The sequence below is a fragment of the Panulirus ornatus genome, chromosome 21 (genome assembly GCF_036320965.1).
Source record: "Panulirus ornatus isolate Po-2019 chromosome 21, ASM3632096v1, whole genome shotgun sequence".
Lineage (NCBI taxonomy): Eukaryota > Metazoa > Arthropoda > Malacostraca > Decapoda > Palinuridae > Panulirus > Panulirus ornatus.
Genome location: NC_092244.1, coordinates 6,851,382 through 6,875,082, shown reverse-complemented (window position 1 = coordinate 6,875,082; position 23,701 = coordinate 6,851,382). Strand labels below are relative to the sequence as shown.

At 43.6% G+C, this 23,701-nt stretch overlaps 1 protein-coding gene across 1 annotated transcript in view; it reads left to right on the top strand.

Moving 5' to 3' along the window:
- The first annotated feature begins 227 nt into the window (after nucleotides 1-227).
- LOC139756316 (uncharacterized) overlaps nucleotides 228-23,701 on the top strand; it is a 66,621-nt gene continuing 43,147 nt past the window's right edge. The window contains exon 1 of the mRNA XM_071675620.1: nucleotides 228-573. Coding sequence (XP_071531721.1) covers nucleotides 536-573 — 38 coding nt within the window. The 5' untranslated portion in view covers nucleotides 228-535. The remainder of the gene's footprint in view (nucleotides 574-23,701) is intronic.

The window sequence follows — 23,701 nt, the reverse complement described above, 5'->3', positions numbered from 1 at the left end:
GGGAAATGGCGAATAGTTTGAAAAAAAAAAAAAAAAAAAAAAAAAAAATATATATATATATATATATATATATATATATATATATATATATATATATATATATATATAATGATAATCTGGGATCTAAACAGAAGGCTTTAGGTGAATCAATTCCTTCTCACTGATAGGCACCCGTTCAGCGTGTGATGCGGGACAAGGAGCGTATACAAACTGGTTCACAACGCGGCAGCCACTAGTACTGAGCGTGACTCCGTGGTGTAAGGTTCAGTCTGTCTGCCTCACCATCACCTCTACCCACTTAGTGTTCGCGCACCATGTGAGACTCGCGACCATTCCCTCCGTGTCTGCTGCATAGTAAATAAAGTTTTTTCATTAAGCCTTTACAATATATTTCGTGGTGCGGAAGATCTCTTAAGAAATGTATGTAAAAATGGCCATAGATGGTACGGCTGGTAAAGTACAGCAGTGGCGTGAAGGATGGTAGCTGTGGCAAGGTTCGCCCTACTGTCTGCGTGACGCCACCGGCGCCTGGATAATGGTAGCCCTCCCTAGATACAAAATCTTCATCGGTCTGTAAGTAGACTTGTCGCAAGTTCATGGTATATGTGAGAATAGGCTTCGCGATGTTATTTGCGGTAACCAAGTTTAGGCTTCATATTATAGTGTTCTCTGATATATGGCATAAAACAACAAAAGTAGATATATTTCATAGGTTGATAATTATATTCTCGTGTCGAAAAGTAGAGATCAACAGTAAATTATTGAGGTTTTTCAGTATATACTGTTAACAGTTGTAAGAGACCTATAAATTGCATGTGCAGTTTTGACGAGGTGATATTCCATCGGAAAGAGTTGTGTCAATGAATATATTATTGGTATCTGCTGCATGTGGCCCATATTGACCACTAAAACCCAGTGTACCTGCATAGTGATGAATAGACGCCGTAATTCTTCGTGTAAGAGGGTATCGTAACACTACTAGTATTTTCTTGACTGCTGCACCGAAAGTAGAGTATTAGCAGTATCCGTCATCCAGGAGTGTCTCACATTGATTGAGTATTATATTACCCAGGACCCCTTTCAGAAAAGACACCTTTTCCAGGGGCTCATTCATCTACAAGGCTCCTTTACACTTAGGATGGATTCCTTCAGTGAATTTTTTATGCTGTGTTTCAGCTGGCGATGATGTAACTTCGGCAAAGGCGGCTTTTCACTTGTGGTGTTAACCTTAAGCAGTGTCCGGTAACACTAGTCTCATTATATATATATATATATATATATATATATATATATATATATATATATATATATATATAATATATATATATATATATATATATATATATATATATATATATATATATATATATATATATATCTTTTAATATACTTTGTCACTGTCTCCCGCGTTAGCGAGGTAGCGCAAGGAAACAGACGAAAGGATGGCCCAACCCACCCACATACACATTGATATGCATACACGTCCACACACGCACATATACATACCTTTATATTTCAACGTATACATATACATACATACACAGACATATGCATATATACACGTACATAATTCATACTTGCTGCCTTTATTCATTCTCGTCGCCAACCCGCCACACATGAAATGACAACCCCCTCCCCTGCACACGCGCGAGGTAGCACTAGCAAAAGACAACAAAGACCACATTCGTTCACACTTAGTCTTTAGCTGTCATGTGTAATGCACCGAAACCACAGCTCCATTTCCACATCCAGGCCCCACAAAACTTTCCATAGTTTACCCCAGACGCTTCACATGCCCTGGTTCAACCCATTGACAGCACGTCGACCCCGGTATACCACATCGTTCCAATTCCCTCTATTCCTTGCACGCCTTTCACCCTCTTTCATGTTCAGTCCCCAATCGCTCAAAATCTTTTTTACTCCATCCTTCCACATCTAATTTGGTCTCCCACTTCTCGTTCCCTCCGCCTCTGACACATATATCCTCACTCATCCTCTCCATGTGACCAAACCATTTTAATACACCCTCTTCTGCTCTCTCAATCACACTTTTTATTACCACACATCTCTCTTACCCTTTCATTACTTACTCTATCAAACCACCTCGCACCATATATTTTCCTCAAACATCTCATTTCTAACATATCCACTCTCCTCCGCACAACCCTATCTATAGCCCACGCCTCTCAGCCATATAACATTGTTGGAACCACTATTCCTTCAAACATACCCATGTTTGCTTTCCGAGATAATGTTCTCGCCTTCCACACATTTTTAGAAGCTCTCAGAACTTTCGCCCCCTCCCCCACCCTGTGACTAACTTCCGCTTCCATGGTTCCATCCGCAGCCAAATCCACTCCCAAATATTAAAACACTTCACTTCCTCTAGTTTTTCTCCTTTCAAACTTACCTCCCAATTGGCTTGTCCCTCAACCCTACTGTACCTAATAATCTTGCTCTTACTCACATTTACGTGGGAGAAGGGCATATAACAGGGGTAGGTAATGAGGGACAATGGGGACGTCAAAGAGATGTACATTAATTTCAGAGTTTTAGGGAGAAACTTATCAGTATGTAGGTATTTGAACATAGCACGTTCTACATGGGTTACATCATTTTGACTGGCATTTTCGTGTATTGCAGTGCCGGAAAAATTTCAAGTCCTTTCAATTAATAATGATGTGCCACAGATGCCTTAGCCAACTAATGTAGGGTGAGGAAGATATCCAAATACTGCACTGATGTATCTATGGCTCCTTCAGTATGTAAATGTCTGCCGCCTTCTGTCTGTATTATAAGATTTAGTGGTAACCGAGTCCCGGTTGCTAGATGGTTATTGAGCCAGAAACCACACTATTCATGTTGAAAAATGATAATAATGTTAATAAGAAGTGGCCCCCTGCTTGATTGTGGCCAAGTTGATGCACCAGACGAACTTTTCTCTCTCTCTCTCTCTCTCTCTCTCTCTCTCTCTCTCTCTCTCTCTCTCTCTCTGAAGTTCCTTATCTAGATTGTACTGTGCTTTGTCAACTGACGACGTTACAAGCGCACGAGCAGTGGTTTCATTTACATTCTTCTCAACTCTGTATCATAAGCAAATTTTGCATTGCATTGAAACGTTCAGTACAGGAAAAGGTGAGGGGTTTCAGGAACCCATGATTATATAGGAAAACAAGATGATGTTCAGTGACGGTAAATGACAAGCATAGGATGAGGTACATATGACCTTTAGAATACAAGATCTGCTAGAGTAAAAGAGCAGGCTGCCGAGTCGTGTGATGGGATGAGCAGAGGCGGGGGCTGCTAACCCAGCAACAGACGGGCGCTTAACAAGCACGTCGCCTGTTCCTGCTGGGAACACCCACAATAGATTACTACCAAGTTGTCTTGATATTGACAGACAAGATTCACATGAGGAGAGCATAACTGCACATCAGATGTAGGGCTTGGTCCTTGTTTACGAACAAGTTGTGGGCTGTTATTACATAAGTTTATATAATTCGTTGTTCCGACTTTGAGAAGAACTTTGGAAGATTGTACTCTTTGTATACAGGGTCGTGCCCTAAAACGGCTGGAGAAGATATTGCCATAAGATGTGTAAAGCCTACGTGGCTGACAGCCATATTCCCTCAAAATGAGACTTTGATTTCGCAGAAAGTACGTAAAACTTCTTCCACCCTTATCAGCCTGGACTTCATATATGGAATTCTCTGACTCATTTCTAGAGCATGTAACAAAATGATACTCATTAGAAGTAATGCAGTTTATCTCTTGAGACGACTGTGGGGTAGCAAGCGATTTTGGTTATATTACCAATTTCATGACCGAACCTGCCAAACGCTGCAAGTAATGCCCCTGGCCCAGACACTTACAGCGAACTACGTAGGTAACATAATTCTTACCATATGTTTGTTCAGGATGCCATTATAGGAACAGAGTACAGGCGACGTGTGCAACGACTGGTGGGGACTATTAACTCACCGTGTGCGTGAGAGACGTGAAGCGTTGTATCACTTCGTTTCTGTACACTACTCCATACACCTGTCATGTAAAATTTGAATATGTATAGGTTTGGGATTAAGAGAGGAGGACAGAGATGAATATGTAAATCCTTTGTCTGGAGGTTTATTCATGCATGAAATATAGGTTAAAGTTACATTGTTAGTATGAAAGGTGCGTCGCTTACAATTGTGAAGCTTCCTGGGCTAACTCACGGCGCCCCTTACCCTTACCCATCCTCACCCTGCCCCTTTACCCTCTGTCACGTGTTCTCTCCCTCACCAGCTCTCGCCCACCCTCTCCCTCTCCCTTCACTCGCTTTCTCCTTGTCCCTTCATGTAGCCATATTTGGTCTGCCCCTTATCCTTCCCATCCTTGCTTCCCCTCATTCTCACCCCCCCCCCCTCATGTCTACCCATACCTTTCCCATCCACCAACATGACGGGTCCTGACATAGCCTGGAGGGAGGTGGGTCTGGCTCAGGTTTGTCTGGATCGGCATAGAAAGTAAAATTTGATGCTTACCTTTCCCATAGACCTAAAACTTCAAGGTCGCTCGCTCCACGACCCGTCGTGAAATTTTGTCTGGTGCTCTCTAGAACTCCTGAATCACAATCTTTTAAACTTTGCGACTGACTTTTAGTATGCAGACTTGGAGAAACTCCGTTTCTGACTCATTCTGCAGATTTGCCAGGTTAACTCAGTCACCAAACTCTTCTGGTACCAGACCCTTCCAGACTCTCCTGGTATCTGTCAATGGTCCAGAGGCTTCCAGACTTTCCTTTAATCTTCTTCGACAAGACTCTTCCTTTCCTTGATGAGGAAATGAGGTAGTTGCGTCTTGTAGGCGTGGAGGAGAGTCCGGCCGCCCACGGGTTACCTGTAGAGGTGGCGTCATACTAGCCAGGTTCACTGGGGAGGACACTCGGAGGAGGATGCAGCGTTTGCATTGCACTAGCTCCTCAGTTGTTGCCTGGAAAACCATTATTGCGCCTCTGGCAGTTAAACAGTCTTGTGTCGTCTAACAGAACGAGTTGTCGGAGGGATGCCTCAATTGTCTCAGTGATGCCATGTACTTTTCCCTGAGGCGACGGGGTATAAAATCCGACGTCGGCTGACGGTTAAGGTTAGGCAGGCTGCTATAATCAGGGTACGAAGTTGGTGTGGGCGCCAGCTGCGAATGTTTAAGGTCTCAATATTACTTCGGATGTGAGCAATGAGTTAGAATAGCGCACGACTATTGGATGAAGTGAGTGGACAACGAGGCAGATATTAAAGACATTACATGCCTATGTGATACAACAATTCAGATATTGTGTTACGTACTGAATGATACTGGATGTGGAAAAAAAAGATTAAGTAGCAAGTCATGAACTGAGTGAAGTTGGCTAATAACAGAATATGCATAGATGCACATCTGAGTACAGTCAGTAATAACCTAACCTAACCTAACCTAACCTAACCTACAGGTGTGAGGATAGATTATACCATTTATCGTGAACAACGCCTCGGCTACAGAAAGAGAGCGTAAGACGGTGAGCCTCAGGTCCTAATATAGATGTGAACAGTAAACCGGCAATAACATAATTGCGAGTACAAGGTCTTCCTTCCCCCAAGCTTGCATCTCGCACACTCTCCACTCTCGCCACAGTTTTGTGGGTTCCATTCTTTCGGTGGTCCTCGGCAGTACAGCCATACACACCAAGGGATTGATTAATCATTTGTCGCACCCTTGACCACGTACTTAGGAGTAGTTTGCTTTAATGTTAATAGTCCTAATCGTGAAATTCTAAAGGTATCTGATATAATTGTTGTAGGGCTAATAGCAGTGTTTATAAGGTAGCCTAGACCAGAAAATACCGGGATCGAGTGCTTTTATTAATGCTTAACATAAATAGTTTTGCATAGCTGTTCCTTGCTGATGTTTTCGCAGTAACTGTCATATGGGAATATGATAAACAGAGGTATCTGCAGACGTTGTCATCTGTGAGTTACCGAGTCACGGTATGAAACGGTTTGCTCAACTTTTAAGGAAGAGTTGGAGTTCTAGCTTGCCATACTTTAGGTATGTACGTTGAACTCACGGAGCACCAACGGTACGATCCGTGGGCATGGTGGCCTTGCCTTTGAGCTATCTCTTATGCGCCAGGTCAGAAACCATTCCTTCATAACCAAGGGTCGTAGTATCATCATGCCCAAGGGTCATAGTAGCTGTTCACGGGTCGAACCGTCCTGTTTTTTATAAATAAAGTCGAGCCATGGCTCGTAACGTTCGGATTGTGTGATTTGAGTCGATCACTAAGTGTTTTAAGGTTCGAACTACCTTGTTCGGTGATCGTATCATGCAAAAGGGTCGTACCGTTGTGCTCAAGGGTCGAGTCGTCGTGCTGAAGGGTCGTAGCGTCGAGCGGGTCGAACTTCGGTGCTGAATGATCGAACTGTGTGTTCTTAAGGGTCGTACTGTCGTGCATAAGGGTCGAGTCGTCATGCTGAGGTTAGGTAACTGACTAACCATGGTTGAGGTGCGCTACTTGTTTGGACATAACGTCAGCTACAGGTGATATAACTGGATGGAGAACCAGTTAGTCACGGCTGTGTTATGTAACTCGATAGAGAATCCACCAGTCACAATTAAGATGGCGGCGGTCGTCAAGGAACCGCCCACTCATGACATAGGAACGATAATCATCAGGATAAAAGGTACGATGTTCTTTAAGAAGGCGACCAATCCCGCTTGCGGTGCGGTCCGTAAAGTGACGGAGGTCAACATTTAGTATCAGGATTTCCGATGGAAGGAAGACATTGCCCTCTCTTGTAAAGGCGTAGAGTGGAATGGTGGATCGTGGTCTTTAAAGGTTTGAGTGACAATGGCGAACCACCCGCGAAGGGGATGGGTATCGTGTGTGGGTTGCGTCTGACGTACACCCTCTAATTTAGTAATGTGCAAATTACGTGTCCCTTATCCTCAGGGGTCAAGGAAGGATGGCCTCGTAAGGTTATTCTTGTAGAGTTATGAACCATATGTCTGTGGTAGCCCTCCTGTGGGGCAGATACCATGTCCCCTGTGGCAGCCTCCCTATAAGTCCACCACCACGTTCCTTGTGGCAGTCTTCCTGTGGGTATACTGTCATGTCCCCTGTGGTAGTCTTTCGGTGGATCCGTTGCTATATCCCCTGTGGCAGCCTCCCCATGGGTCCATTACCATATTCCCTATGACAGCCTCCCCGTGGATCCACCAACATATCCTCTGTGACAGTCTCCCCTGTGGGTCCCCAGCCACATCTCCTGTGGTAGCCTGATACTCTGTGAAATATAACCAAATAGTCAACAACAAAAGGCTAGGTGGCACCCCGGGATATTACTAAGAATGTAATTAGGGAGACTGTAGCAATCACCAGGGGCTCTGCGGCTGGTGGGCGTGGCGTAGGGGGAGACAGGCGGCGCGGAAGACCTGTTTACAGACCTGGAATAAGGACACAGATACGGGATATCGGCAGGCATATTCAGGTTAGTGGAACTCGATCGAAAGTGAATACGAAGAACCCCATGATTGTCGTAATCGCCCTTAGTATAGGAGACTCTATGGGTGGTTTTCCGATTATAGTTATGTAAGGAAAGGCCGTTTTGGTGAAGGCCAAAGCTTGGGTGATACACATCTTGTCAAAATTAACACCGCCCCGATCAGATGTATTTTTCTGATCAGTCTTTTCACTTTTCCCTCTGGGGTATGGGTTCCAGGTCCGGTTGAACTGGTAGGTTCCTGTTGGTCGCCTTCCCACCTTACACTGTGATGTAGGGCGCTAGGACACTTTCCCGGCGCTGCAAGAGGCGCATCTATGTATTTGTATTGTGTGATTACTCTTTGCCTGTAACAGGGTTGTACACTCGTGTTGCCCCTTATGTATATATAGTTTTGTGTATATGTACCATGTCTTTTTACTCCTTGTACCAGTAATGTCTTGCCCATGCCGTAGTATCTGAGGTGTTAGGCATAGCGATTACACTAGGGGTAAATACCAGTGATGGTGGATGATTGGGTGTGGGGCTTGTCTTTGTTCTTATACGGGCGCAAGCAGAGGTCTTGCCACATATCATAACCCCACTGATGCAAGACAATCCAACCCTACACTTGAAAAGGACCACGAGTGTTGTATACTGTACGGTGCGATAATTTCCAAGATACAGTACGACTTTAACGACCCATGAGCACGATTGAACGATCCTTGAGATTGACGATACGACCCATAGGTTTGATGGCGTGGCCCTTGACGTGATCCGGATGGGTCTCGTCAATCGCCAAATGATAATACCCAAGGGTCGTAACCTGTTCAAGGGTCGTATGGTCTTTCTCAAGGGTCATATCGTCGTGCTCAAGGGCAGTAGCGTCGTCGTTCTCTAGGATTGCAACGTCGTGCTTAAGGGTCGTATTTCTTGCTCAAGGGTCTTATCGCCGTGCTCAAGGGTCGTATCGTCATGCACAAGGTTCATATCGCCGTGCTCAAGGGTCGTATCGTCATGCACAATGGGTTAGAGTTTCTAATTACCGCCAGAGTCAAGTGTGCCGCGTAATTATGACTTCCTGTGTGACAGGAAGTGGATGATGAACCTTCTTCTTGTTCTGATGGGTTTTGTGTCTCACTTTATGGTTGACTGTCACGGCAGGGGGGGGGGGGGGGATGGTAGAGTGGCTGTTTCAAGACTGCATCACAATTAGTGGCAGGGAAAGGATGGGCACCTTTGGAGGGAGTTCTTCGACCAAGTTAAACTCCGATTATACAGCTTCGTTTACGATTGTTTTTCACTTGCGGCGTAACCATAAACAGATGGAATCCAGTAACGCCGTTTCCCGCGTTAGCGAGGTGGCGCGAGGAAGAAAGGAAAGGCCTCATTCGCTCACATCCACTCTGCAGCGTTCATGTGTAATATATAGTCGTATTGTCATCCTCAAGGGATGAGAGAAGAAACTGGAAGACTTGTTCGGATGCAGTAAATTCTTTTCTTGTGAACAGTTGCTTGGATTATGCAAAGAATAGATCCGCCTTCGTTAGTAGCGCTGCTTTCACATCTGGGGAGGTTACAGCTTTACATATTGACTAGGGAAAGTCAGGTCCAAAGCACTTCGACTTATTGACTTTCTCAGTTTGACATTTTTTTTTTTTTCGTTTCATTACCTTTCCAAAGATATGACTTTGGTGTCTCCTCCCGAGAGGTGGCTGCTCGTGTGCCACCGCTATTAGCTAGACCGCGTCGTACAAGTCCTGCAGAAGGCGTTGGAGAGCTCTGACCCGTTGCCATCTTGAATTGCAAAGGGAAAGTGGAGAGTCAAATGAGTCAAAACAATCTCCTTTACCGGTCCACCAACTGGGGGTGCGGGGGTTCCGGCCCTGCCTTACCTCAGCGAAAATTACGGTCATGAGACTGTATTCAGTTATGAGTAAACAGACAAGTAATTAATCCAGTATTGAACTGACACAGGGGGAAGTTTAGATGTATGATGTCGGTGTATTACCGTTGGACTCACTTGTGCTCATAGATCTAACGGCAAAATTACCGCACCGAACGATAGCGGTGACAGCTTACGTTGTACATAGAATCAATAATCAAGCTTAGTTTTAAGTAGACCACTTTTAAGAAGACCACTTTTCCTGGTTATATATATATATATATATATATATATATATATATATATATATATATATATATATATATATATATATATATATATATAACGAGAGATCGGAACAGCTGGAAATTTGATATGTTGTTGTCCAAACGCCCCTCAGTCACTTTCTGCTGGATCGTCTTCCATTGGCTCGATGTTCACTTGTTAAAGAATAGTGACTCACAGACAGTGAGGCGCTCCAAGTGAAGGCAAACTCCGGTCTTTGGACGCCAGGGGAATGTACGTTTCCTATATATTAACGAAGTACCAATTATATATATATATATATATATATATATATATATATATATATATATATATATATATATATATATATATATATTGTATTAGGTGTAGTTTATGTGATGGGATATTATCAGGAGATTAGCTACAGAATACATTACGATTTGATAATGCAAGTGCAGTCACCATATCGTAACGGCCATGAAAACGCTATCGTGTAGCCTCCCACCAAAGAAAAAACTATATTAAGATTAATATGCAGAGCAGAGATTAAACATACTAAGATGACTGAATAGAAAACTAGGACAGGAGTGAGTAAAGAATGCTACTCCACGCCCTCCGACGTGTTGTGTGTTAAGTGAGAAATGTAAGACCAGCAGACAGTAAACATTGCCATCCTGCCCCTCCCATGGTGACGTGGCCAAAGGACCTCACAGAGGCGGTATGTGTGTGTATATGTATGTTTGTGTTTACTCTGAGTTTTATGGGGTGAGAATTTTACATTTGTGTTGCCCCTTCTATATGCAACGTATCTTTACTCTTATGTGCATACAGACCGACACCGACACCAGCTTAAGACGTGTACCGAATTTATCGATCAGCCCCAAAGGGGTATGAGCACCTGGGTTGACTGTGGACCGACTGCAGTGGCTAGGATTTGAACCTAAGCGGGCTTAAACCCCGGCGGTCCGTGATTGCGTCGCGGTCGGCAGTGCAAACTTTTACACCACAGGTCCATTACTATGATCTTCAGAAGCATATTCTAGTTTTGGTTTTATGTAGGATGGAAACAGCTTTCTGAACATTTCTGAATGCAATTTGATATTTGCCAGCATATATTTGGTCTGACAACAGGTTAGGGACGATTTGGAAACCGAAGTCACACATTCCTGCAGCTTATTTCCATCGAGATGATAATCATATCAAGACGTATTTTTGCTGTGATCTAATCTCATGTTTGACATTTACATAGGTTGAAATTTAACAACCATGTATCCGACAAACTTTGAAGTATGTTAAGGTTCCCTTAACGGTCCCAGAGCAGAACCCTACTGCACCCCACTGATGAGCTCAAACCACTTCGAGAAGGCTTCTCTGATGTGCGTCCTTTTAAGACTGAGCTCACTTTCTCGTAGAACTCTAAGAGGTTCGTTTCACGTGACTCCCTTCCCTAAAACTGTGCTGTCTCTCACGTAGGTAATTTTTATGTAGAAAGTCATCCATTTTTTGCATGTATCTCCTAAACCTTGCAGACCACACTCGTCAGGGAGACTGTGTGTGTGTGTGTGTGTGTGTGTGTGTGTGTGTGCCAGTTTTTTGTCTCGGGAATTACTTATCTATTTGTTTATTTATTTATTTGTAGCTGGTACAAGAGCTAGGAGTAGCCTCAACACCTCCGCTGATGGTAATTCACAGTGACCTCAAGATGAGAATGTGTCAGTCTGGGCTGCTGGCGCCGTAACCGGACCTACAGTCTATACAGACTGGTCCGGCTGGGTTACCATGCTGGATTTGTCTAGGGGCTGGACGGTACAACAGAGATATGGATCCCGTTTTCGTCTTTTTAACTGTGATGGAAAATTATTCATGATAGGGTACTTGTAAAGGACATAATGTTAGGGAAGTGTTACCTCATCGTTGGGGAAAGGAAGCCAGTGCATCGCCTCCCACTCTGCCTCTTGACAGATTTATTTGCCCTGAGTGTCAACATGAAGCTGCACTGTACACTTAGAGTGACAACTGTCCTCATTCATTATGACGGTTTTTTTTTTCTTTTAAGCTGGCGTTGACGTGACAGTAAAAACTGGGGGTAATGACCTGTCATTGACATTTCTTGGTCAGTTACGATGCAAGCTAGCTGTCTGTAGACATTTATTAACGCGAAAGGGAACAGCATTCATGCAATATGGAATTAGGGAATATTCAGCAAGCTGTTCACTATCTACATTAGGCTAAAACTTTTTGTAAGCTTCTTATGTTTGGTTACTCCAGTTAAAGAAGCGCAAAGAGTAAATAGAGAAGGTACTACAGAGAACAACAAAGATGGTACCAGAATTAAGAGTTGAGTTATAGGGAAAGCCCTGAAACAGATTTGTCAGCCGTGGAAAATAAAGGAGTGAGGGGTGAATTTATCACAACCGTTTGAGTTTTGAAAGTAGTTTGATATCATCGACAGTAGACAGTTCTTCGAAAGATGCAAGGCTAGAACATCCAGAGGCCGTATCACGACATGAAACAAGAAACTTTGTAGAAGACATGTAAAGAAGCACTTCATAATATAAGGGTAATGAATGAAGGGGAAAAATGTGTTGAAATTTTCAATGTGAAGAGTATGCATTAGTTTAAAGTTGTTTGATAGACGGGAAAATTCAAAAGATGAGGAAATGAACAGATCTTCGAAATATGCATAGGCGAAATTAATAAAAGCCTTGATAAGAATATAGATAAGAATTTGCAAGAAAGAATATAGGGAAGTACTTTTATAATGTATGAGTCGTAGATGAATGAATAAAGTTGAGTGATAACATTGTGAATGCCAACAGTATATTAGAACTGAATAAAGTTGTATGATAATAATGTTCAAGAGACTGGCCCTGCGGGATAGACCTCCCTCCTCGTAGTGTACAAATAGATATGTAGGTTATAAACACACACATTATCCTACTACCCACAACAGCAATGGCTCAAATTCAAAGACATCTTTCTTTCAGAGTAATTATTTTGACAAACATTCTTTTTCTTTCTCGAGAGTAGTCTTAAACGCCATCTTTTACATCTCCAAAGTGACTAGGACCTTGGGGTAAATGTTGCCTTTCAAGAAGTGCGTGAGGTTAGTAGTGAGTGAGGTGAGGGGATCACCTCTGGGTATATATCTGTCACTGGGAGTTGAAGCCAAGTTGAGATTTACCTCTTTACCACGACAGCAGCACACCCATGGGTATGGTAGCCTAGCCATTTGGCTTGAACCTTAAGGGTTAAGGTCAAAGTTGGTATCACCATACCCATGGATCGTATCGTCGTGCACAAAATATGCACAGTTGTGCTTAAGGGTCGTACCGTCGTGCTTAAGGTGTCAATAACCTCCAGTGATGGCACGCCCTTGTTAGTATGAGCACCACGGCTTCCACCGCGTCTTGTCGCTGTCTGTCACACCCGGACTGGGTGACCAAACTGGTCCTCGATGCTCAGCTGTTGCTACAGGGTTGACCAAGTTTTGCCTCAGGCGGATAATTGATAGTTTTATTAATATGATACGCATGGGGAGGCTCTAGGGTGATGGGGAGAGGGATTGGTGACTCATTGTGTGTGGTGGGTGAGGATGTCCACAGTCGAGGAGGGAAAGGGTATGTCCGCAGTGGGGAAGGGAGGGATGATACTCTCAGTGGGGTAATAAGGAAAGGGGATGTCTACACCGCTATGCACTGGGGAGAGAAGTGGGCTGTTTGCAGTAGTGTAGGGGAGGAGAAGGTTATATAAAACGAAGTGTATATTGTGGTGGCTGGATGGAAAAGCGTATATTGTTGTGGAGGGAAAGAAAGCTGTGTAGAATGGTGGAGGAGGCAGGAGGTGATGCTTGTGAAGGTTTGTGTGGGGGGGTAGCCGGGGTGTGGAAGGGGAGGTGGGGGCCGAGAACTGTGGTGGCTTGTGGAGTGGGTGTGAGGGTGAACCTCAGCACCAGGTTAGTCAAGGATCACAAAGCTGGGGTCCCTCAGAGAGAGAGAGAGAGAGAGAGAGAGAGAGAGAGAGAGAGAGAGAGAGAGAGAGAGAGAGAGAGAGAGTAATGAAGAGCATATTTTCGAAGAAGTTAAGAACTTAAAAAAAACGGGCTACGGAGGAGAGAGCCGACGAGGAAGATGCGGAAAACATATATTGCTTACATAAACAAACACCGACTCGTGTATCAGTAAATCAGACTGGTGAGAGAGGCTGAGTAAGAAGAGCTTGTATTTAACACCAGAAGAATATAACTGGATGGAGAAATTACCATAAAGATAGCAGCTCGAGCGTGACCTACAAGAAAAAAAAAAGTTTTTGAATTAGGCTTAAGGTAGGTAAATGAATTTGAATGGATGGGCGGGGCGGGTGTTAGGGCAGATGAGGAGCCGACAGTAACAAGGCGGAGGGAGGTGGACGTGCGTGGCCCGGTTGTGCCCCTCCCTCGGCGTCGCGGCGCCCTGGTGGGCGGCGGTGATACTTTACGAGAGTGCAGGGCACTAGCTGCTCAGGGAGGTACTAGACTCGAACACAGGCTGCTCATGTTAGAAAATTTCACTGGTGTTCGCCGCCTGCTGCGACAAATCGACTGTTTAGGGAGAATATAAAACGTATTTTTTTGTGCCTTTTCGTTGTGTTACTCTGTATATCGTGATACTGTAAAGTTACGTTTCTAACGTTATATAGCGTTGTTGGCTAGCAGCATAACCTTCTGTGTAACAGTTATATAGCCCGATATATAATGTAGTATAGCCTGTCATCTGACAAACTGTAACCTGTTGTGACTCAGTATAGCATGTTTGACAACATAGCATCTTCTCTAACAACATCGTATATTTTAGACGCCATATACTCTGTTGGCTGTATTTTCAAGCGTGTTTTTTTTTTATATAGACTTGTCGTGATTAATATTGTGATCGTTCGGCATAACCCATGACTCGTGTCAATTCCTTGAGCACTACGGTACGACCCTTGGCCTTTGACCTCAAAGTTGCAGATCAGAGGTCACGCCGTGACACCCAAGGGCACATACCGTCATAGCTCAAGGCTTGTATCGTCATGTTTAAGAGGTTAGGTGGCTTTTGTTTTAATTAAATGAGGGCATCGTTAGTGTAGTAATTGTAGACAAGCACTTCCTTAATCCGCAAAAAGATGGCATCACTGCAGACAACAGCTGCACCGCAACTGAGGAGGTTAATGAGGGAAGACGTTTCGCTGAGCCTACTCATGTCTCGTTTTCTTTTTCTTTTTCTTTTTTTTTATAACTGCAGCAAAAGGCTGAATAAATGTATCGTTCACTCCGACCCATCCTGTGGTCGCTAGTGCAGACGAGGATATAGAGTGCACAAATAGCCCGGGAACTTTTCCTTAGCGATCGAGATATATAACGAGTTACTTGGTAAGTGAACTGTAGGCAGTAGGGAAAGCTAGGGAACATCTGAAGTATGTGGTGAGAAACATTATAATTGATGAGATGCTTACAGTTAACACAGAGGGGTTGGTGTGGTAAAGTTTGCTTCTTGCCTGTTCGGTGTCAGCAGCCTTCGAGGAGCAAACTCCCATGGGTATCTGTTATAGCCTAGCTTGGTTCGAGCCACCATCCAAAGATGCCCAATAATTTTGTTTTTGGATGCGCGGTTCACCTTGCACGGTATCATCTTTGATTTATATATATATATATATATATATATATATATATATATATATATATATATATATATATATATATATATATATATATATATATGTGTGTGTGTGTGTGTGTGTAGGTGTGTTTGTGTGTGTAGAAGGCTCCAGTCATGGGCACAGGTTGTCATTGATTAGATAAAACATAAGTAGGCCATGAGAGAGAGAGAGAGAGAGAGAGAGAGAGAGAGAGAGAGAGAGAGAGAGAGAGAGAGAGAGAGAGAGAGAGAGAAGCATGAAAACGTGTTTTCAAGGACGTGAAAAACCTGCCAGTGATAAAGGCTCAAGTCATAATTAGGAGAGACTAGAGAAGATAAGAGTCCCAGGGTACAGCAGCGTAGAGAAAGAAACGTACGCACAGTTATCATGTTAAGGTAGATGGCAGATGGATTGGTAGTCATTTTTCATTCGTTTCAGTCGTAATCAAAAGCTGTTTTGGGATTGTTTTCAAATCCTTGCAGGTGGAGCCAAACTGTAACGAACTCTATCTCAGAAATCATAAACTTAGTTGGCCCTTGACGTATCATGGATGCACGTTACTCTTGACGTATCATGGATGCACGTTAGCTCTTGACGTATCATTGGATGCACGTTACTCTTGACGTATCATGGATGCACGTTAGCTCTTGACGTATCATGGATGTACGTTAGCTCTTGACGTATCATGGATGCACGTTACTCTTGACGTATCATGGATGCACGTTAGCTCATGACGTATCATGGATGCACGTTGGTTCTTGATGTATCATGGGTGCACGTTAGCTCATGACGTATCATGGATGCACGTTGGTTCTTGATGTATCATGGGTGCACGTTAGCTCATGACGTATCATGGATGCACGTTGGTTCTTGATGTATCATGGGTGCACGTTAGCTCATGACGTATCATGGATGCACGTTAGTTCTTGATGTATCATGGGTGCTTGAACCTAACAAATTAAGTAGTCTTGCTCTTGGCACAAGTACGTATATAACAGTCCGTATGTTTTTCTTGGGGAGAGTTGCCTGTTTCAAGGCTGCAAGAACTAGTTACAGTTCAGTTTGAAAGATTGTTGCCCAGTTGTTGATCTTGACTCCCGTCATCGTGTTGTTTTACGGTCTTGAGGAACTGTCGGTTTAATTGATCTCATTACTGAATTATTATAAAAGGAACGTTTCGTGAGGTAAACTATTTGTGAGGTAATGAATACCACAAGGGAATAAGATGATGAAACTTCTAAAACACTTGAGATCAATCTCAGAGAAGGCATCTGTAGAAAATGAAAACGAATGTAAATGGCTAAAAAAAAAATGTAGACTTAAAAAAGCAGGATGTCGGTGTCCCATGAAAAAAAAAAAAAAGTTGGAAACGGCGTCTCGACAGTTTCCTCATCACCCAGCAGCAGTGGCAGCTTTCTCTTTCTTCGTTTGTGGTCGAAGGCTGGTCGTCACGGCAGCCATTAGCAAGGCCAAATAAACCCTTATCCCTCGAGTGACCTTTGATTGCTCTGGTGATATGATGACCCTCCGGTAGAGGCTCATTATGCGGGCGGTCCTCCTGATGTATTTGCCAGGTCCTGAAGGCAGGCGTGTTGCCTGGCGGACCTCTTGACGCCCAGGCTCCCGCCCTCGCTTGCTTCTTTTCCTGTGTTGTAACCATGCCTCCACTTAGACGTTGAAAATATAACTTTCTTGGTGTGTTTTGTGTGGGGATATTAATGTCCTCTAGTTGTGACATTCATTTGTTACTTATCTCTGGTGTTTAGAAAACGTACATTTAACACTGACCTCATCCACAGGGGGTATTGGAATCCTTGTTCTCTGATGTATAAGACCAACGCTGTACCAGTAACCTTATGAGTCAGTCCTGTTTCCCTTATTTTTAGCGTTTACTCATTGCTCAACAACCACCCAACTCCCAGAATTTTCTTACCTTCTCAATAAGAACTACAAAGTCTTCTTTTCAGCAGCAGTGTTCCATACCCTTTCCTACTGATCGTTTCCTTCCGTTTTCCTATTGTACGAATGTTTTCTTCTAAAACCCAGAACCCCCATTGTGCTGCCTCCTCATTTAGACTTAAGAGTCTAAGCTAGTTCCAGAAGTCCTGCTTCTGCACCCTTCCAAACCTGAGAATCCCTGTTTGTGAAGTCGCTGTTCCAAGCCTCAAAACCTCTCCTCGGGAAGCCACTATTCCAAGCGAAAGAACCTCTCCTTGTGAAGCCACTATTCCAAATCCCAGAATCCCACCTTGCCAAACCATTTCTCGAGTCATTCTTCGGTGATTCATTCGTCAAAGTCCCGGAAGCCCACCTTGAGGGGACCCTTCTTTCAAACGCTAGGTATCCACCCCTCAGAGCCCCTATAAACGTTGGGTATCCACCCCTCAACGCCCCTTTAAACTCTGTGTATCCACCCCTCAGAGCCCCTTTAACCAAGTCTCAAAAACTCCACTCCCTTAGCTGGACGTTAGGGAGAATGATACAGACTCACAACATCCAAATGAAACTAATCGATCTCCAAACTGGTTATCAGACTGTCATTGGTGGAAAGACTCTGGCAAAAGTTTGTGGTATATATGTTCGTGTCTGCAAAGAAGCTTGAGTGTGTTGTGTTTACTTCCTGGTCATACGCGTCATCACAAATAAGCAAGACACCAGCACGGAAGTGTGTTTTCTTGGTTGCTACATCGCTGAATGAACCAGTCATATTTCTCGTCTTGCTAAAGGAGGGTTGTGAGTGGCTCATCCTTAGCAGCGAAAAGAAAATGTTCCTTGTATATGTCTGTTATGTTCCCAATTCGACGTTTGAAACTAAAGATTAAGTATGGTAAAAGCCTGTTGCAGAGAGTTTCTTTAATTTTCTTATTAGTCTTGTAAAAGAACAGAAAATAAAGGAATAGATTTAGAACGTACAATTCATGGGCAAGAACGAGAACAGACGGATTAATGATGTTAGATAACAGAGGAAGTATCTGGTGCATCACGGGGAGTGAGTTGCCTCCACTCGCGGAAGTGGCTGTGAGGCGGACAGCTGCTGGAGCAATCACCCTGAGCGGCCAGCGAGACACCACAAGTAACCAAAGAGAGAGAGAGAGAGAGAGAGAGAGAGAGAGAGAGAGAGAGAGAGAGAGAGAGAGAGAGGTACCTAGCCACGACAAGATTTTGCTACATGGAAGATAGAGGAACAGACTATTGAGTGTTTCGCGAACCTTCACCCTCCCAGACCAGAACACATACCTTAACAAACACCTTCCCTTTGGACGCGCAAGATCTGCACGTACCAGGCAGGAAGCACTTATACAGGCTGCACTCATATAGAACTCCAAGAGAAATCTTTGGATACAGTAACTTTAATTTCATTAACAAACTATTTGGAAACACGTTCGAACTAGGGCCGAAGCGTTTGAAATATATACTGAAACACGCCCTGTAAACCATTAGTGACGTGAGTAATAGCTGCATTAGATTTATTATCAGGTGAAAGTACGGAATACCTCGTTGATAAATTCCATTTTGGTCTGTAATGCGAGATTTCTGTGATGAATTTCAAGACATTCCTTGTGTTTAACACCTTCATTATGGGGAAGACGATTAACAAGGACATACCATCACACCCAAGGATCATACCGTCCTGCTTAAGGGCAGTAAAGTACTCAAGCGCTGTATCATCGTGCTTGAGGGCGTTTGTGTCGTGCTCAAAAGCTGTGCTGTCGTGCCAAGGGGCAATAGTGTCTTGCTGAAGGGCAACACTGTTGTCCTCAAGGGTCGTACCATCGTGCTCTGCTATTAAGGGTAATACTGTTGTCTTGAAGGGTCGCACCGTCGTGCTCTGCGATTTGAATAATATTTGGTTATGGAATATACCAAGTCTTGTGAGCCTGTCAAAGCACACCCTGGGAAACTGTACCTTATCACTATGTACTAACTAACTTTACATACATAGACTAGAGACACTCGAAAAAGAACGCATGTACATCGCACAGTTTTTCAACGATGAAATTCCTCTCTGAACAAAGTATACTAAAGTATTGAGCACATATGTTTGATATGCACCAATTTTTTAAGCTGGGCGTCACCATAGCATTAGGATTCGGTAAAGAACTCTAGTGTAAAAGCTCACAGTATTTGTTCGAAAGTGCTTCAAGGAACGTGCGTTAATTCAACAGTCTTTGCCAACTGGGAACCCAGGTATGTGTGTGTGTGTGTGTGAAGGGAAGCTGATTGTGGGAGAGGGTGTTTGTTTGGCCTGTTGATATAAGTGGAGGGTAATTTCCGCGCGTGAGTTTGTGTGGAGGGCTTTGTTTGTAGGGATGTTTGTGTGGGTGGAAACTTGTGTATGTAGTTACCTATTTGTATTGCATGGTGAGGGAGTTTTACTTTCCTGGGGCTTAATTTCTTGATCTTTCTCTACTACCATGCATCTTTTGATAGTAATGCTAACCACATTCACGATCTCATAAGCCAGTTTATTCCATACATCCAGTACCCTTACAAAAGTACTTCTTTACATCTTTTAAAGTAAGTCTCTTGTTTACTTTCATGTTATAGCCTCTGGTTGTTCTATCCCTGCGTCTCTCAAAGAGCTTTTCACTGTTTGCATGAGGTTGATTGAAAAACTTCACTCTTCTCTCTTCCGTGATGGAGAAATTTAAGGCTTCTTAGCCCTTCCCTGTAAGTTAGTTTTCTTAATTCTTGCTGCCCTGCTGTGGACCGTCTCTGCTATACCTTTATGATTCTTCTGATATGGTGGCTAAACTTGTGAAGCATATGCTATCTTTGGCCCAATGTAGAATGTAAAAAGTTTGCTGAATATTTCCTTAGTGAGTGAGTGTGTGTGTGTGTGTGTGTGTGTGTGTGTGTGTGTGGGAGGGTAGGTGGGTGGGTATGTAATTACATATTTTCACTGTACGAAGAGGGTGCCCTACGCTCGTGGGCCCCATCTCTCAAACTGCCTCTGCTCTCATACATCCCTGTAAACTTTTGTGTACGGTCTGTATTCACAGTTTCATGACTTGACTTATGTCATTTATCCCCAGCTTTGAGAGCATAGAAGTACTTCTTTCCTTCATTTCTAGCAAGTATTTTTGTTTTTTTTTGCAAGATTTCATGCTATGACTTCTGATTATTTTTTCAATCCAGTTTTCAAAGAATAGGTCACTGTCGACATAGTTTGTACTTAACTGTAAATGTGCTATTAACCGGTAGATGAGTTGACTCCCTGACAATGCATCCTGACATGGTGCTGTGGTGATGGCTTGGATACACTTGCAACTTCCACGCCTCGTTTACTTCTGAATGATAGTCATACCGAAGCCAATTTCCTCAATGTCTCTTCTTCAAATTTTGTATCTGCTTGGTCTGAACTTTCTTACCCAGGTACTTGACCATCTAAGTCCCTTTGTAAGTCGATGCAAAATTCCCTTTTTCCTCACTTCTTCCATCCGCAAGGTTATACAGATGCAGTCCTTTTAGCTAGCCATTATAACGTAGGACCCAAGGCTGTGACCCCAGCGCACACTACTGGTAACCCCATCCCACTAACTTTGACGTGGGTCCACTGTTCTTATCCGCTATGATAATCTTTCGATGTACTCTTAGGCCAGCCTGGAAATTCACCTCTCTCGCATGACACTTAGGGATTAAGTCAGAGGCTTCGCCATCGTGCACAACTCAGAGGGTTGGCACTCTAAGGGTTAGATTTATTCCCCCAATTCGTTCAATAAGAGAGTAGACTCGTCGGTCGCGACTTAAATTTGTACCCAACAGGCAGAGCTGAGGCGAGGGTGCTCCTCGCCTCCCACGTACCGCAGGCATTCGCCGGGTGTCGCTCAGTGAGAACTGACACATGATCTACCTCTTTTTCATTGGTTGATATAAAGAACACGCGATATTCCATGACGGTAGAAGATGCACAGTACGTATCCAGGTGTCATATTACCACCAGTTATCAAGCTCGAGGATTTAATTTGTTGGTTAAGGAGGCGTTAGCTGATTGGCTCCGTTCATCGGTAAGATTTGAGTCAGGTGGCGCTGTACCTATACGAACTTCAGAGGCAGGATAAACAGTGGTCAATCTGTTGAAGGTGGTGACTTGACCCTGAAGTATTAGGTGAAAAGTCAGGCTATCGTAACCAAGGTTCGTACCGTCGTACTCGGTGGGCTAATGTCCGTATACATCAAAACTCGAAGTCAGGCTCGTTTTTCTTCTCTGGTGGATCAAGCGATAATGGAGCCTGTGGGTGGCGAGGCACACCTACAAGAAAGATGTCCAGATGTTTGCTGGTCATCTTCATTTTGTTCGGTGGTGCCAACTCTCGGGTAAACCTAAATAAGTAGACGACCTTGGTCCTCCACCAACGCTGCGCAGGTCACCGAGGGAGTGATAAAAAAAAAAACAAAAAACGCAGCAGTCGCGTGAAACTTCATGTTGAGGAACTTTACAGCTGGGGTTTATGAAGTGCAGGATTCTCTGATGGCCCTGAAAACACGAAAGGCTTCGAGGCTATGATGGTACGAAAGTTCCATGAGAGTTATTGCCACAGTTTGAGTTAAGAGTTTCCTTTTCACACGTGTTGATAAGGGTACATGGTTAGTGGTAGGTGGAGGCAAGTATAGAGTTTACTGTGGGTACAGCACATCATTAGCGGAGGGTGACAGGTGAGCCCGTGTGGACCCAGGGACCCAAGACATTCCACGGTCTATATAAGGGTTCCTGGCAAGGTCATGCCTACGAAAAAGTTATACAGTACGTCAAGTAATGCAAATCAAAAAGTTTCGTAGAATCTACAGAAATCTTATTTGCCTCCAGATCTGCATGTCCTCTTAACTTCACTAACTAACCTTGTGCACGTCATACCTTCTCGAGTGTTTATCTATGCGCCAGAAGCCCAACCAAAACCGATCAGGATTTCTGTCGTTACTTCTTATACCCAAGGACCATTCTCAGGTTACACTGTTTTGAATAAACAACAGAAATAAAGTAACATCGGTTTATGATATTGTTACCAGTACATTCTTTTGGCTTGCACAGGGAGGCTGGCCAACTTAAGACCAACAGCGGATTTCGTCTCCTTCGCCACGATTGCCTTACCTTTTTTTTTTTTCCTTTTTAAGGGCCAGTCAAGGGGTTCTATGCTACCATATGTGTACCGTGTGGCATGGGTGGTAGCGGAGGTGACAGACACACGCGTCTGGGGTCGTAAAACGTTCGTAAACTTCTCCATGTACCGGTGGTAAAGTGTTTGGGTCTCCACGAGGGGTGGCACGGGTGGGCATGGACGGGGGGGGCAGGGAGAGGGAGGGAAGGGTGTGGGTGAGGCTGGCCAGGTGGCAACACTTGCGGGTGAAGGAGGGTCGTAATGTACACAAACGCCGACCTGACCACCGCCAGCGGGTTGATGTGTGTGCTTGACGACAGCTTGACGACTTGATTAGTGTCATTACCTTCCTACAAGCACATAAGACACAGGGCTGCACGTAACACTCATCATATATCAATAAACCGTTCATTAATATTAGCCGTATTAACAATACTTTTTGTTCTACCATCAAGAAGTCATTTTCAAATCTGAAACGTTTAATATCAAGAGAAAAGAGATATTATATATCAGTCGTAGGTTTATCTGAGACTTTTTTTTACCGGTTTATGAAGGATTATTTTGAATATTTGTTTTTATGCCTTACAGGTGTCATAGTTCTAGTGATAGTGCATTGATGTTTCCCCATCTTTCTCGTTAGATTCTATGATTTGTTTTGTATGTTTCAAGATATTATTACTTCATTCTGAGTACTCTTTTCCTCCTTGGTGAGACTTTTATATGGAGCACAGTGTTGTTGACACCCTACAAATTTGCTGCCTCGCGTACTGTACGTTATCTTGTATCTCTTTCTTATTGTTTCTCGTCTATATAGTTCGAGATCTTAAAATCTTCTATTGCCAATACAATTGTTCCTATTCCCTCAGTGTTGCTTGGTAAATGTTTCGGAATTCTAACTTGAATTCTGTCTGCCTCGATAGTGACCATATGATACAGCAATATTCAAGTTTGCTGTTTGTGTACGTACTGAAAATTTCAGCATCAGGTTTATGTCTTAGAGAGAGAGAGAGAGAGAGAGAGAGAGAGAGAGAGAGAGAGAGAGAGAGAGAGAGAGAGAGAGAGAGAGAGTCGGTATAAATAACGCGCTTAACCATGTTCAACAAGCAACAGACCCACCTACCTCGGACCAGTCAGCAGTGGCTTTGCTGGTCTTACCTCTCCATCCTCTCCACTTTTTTTTTTTTTTCATTTTTTCTGGGAAAGCGTTCGACGCTGTAGCTGAAGTCTCCTTTAGTATTTCCTTATAGGTATATTTCTCGTGGTGCTAATTCGTAAGACCTACAGGAAAGGTAGACACGTATAAATCTTTCCTGAATTCTAGA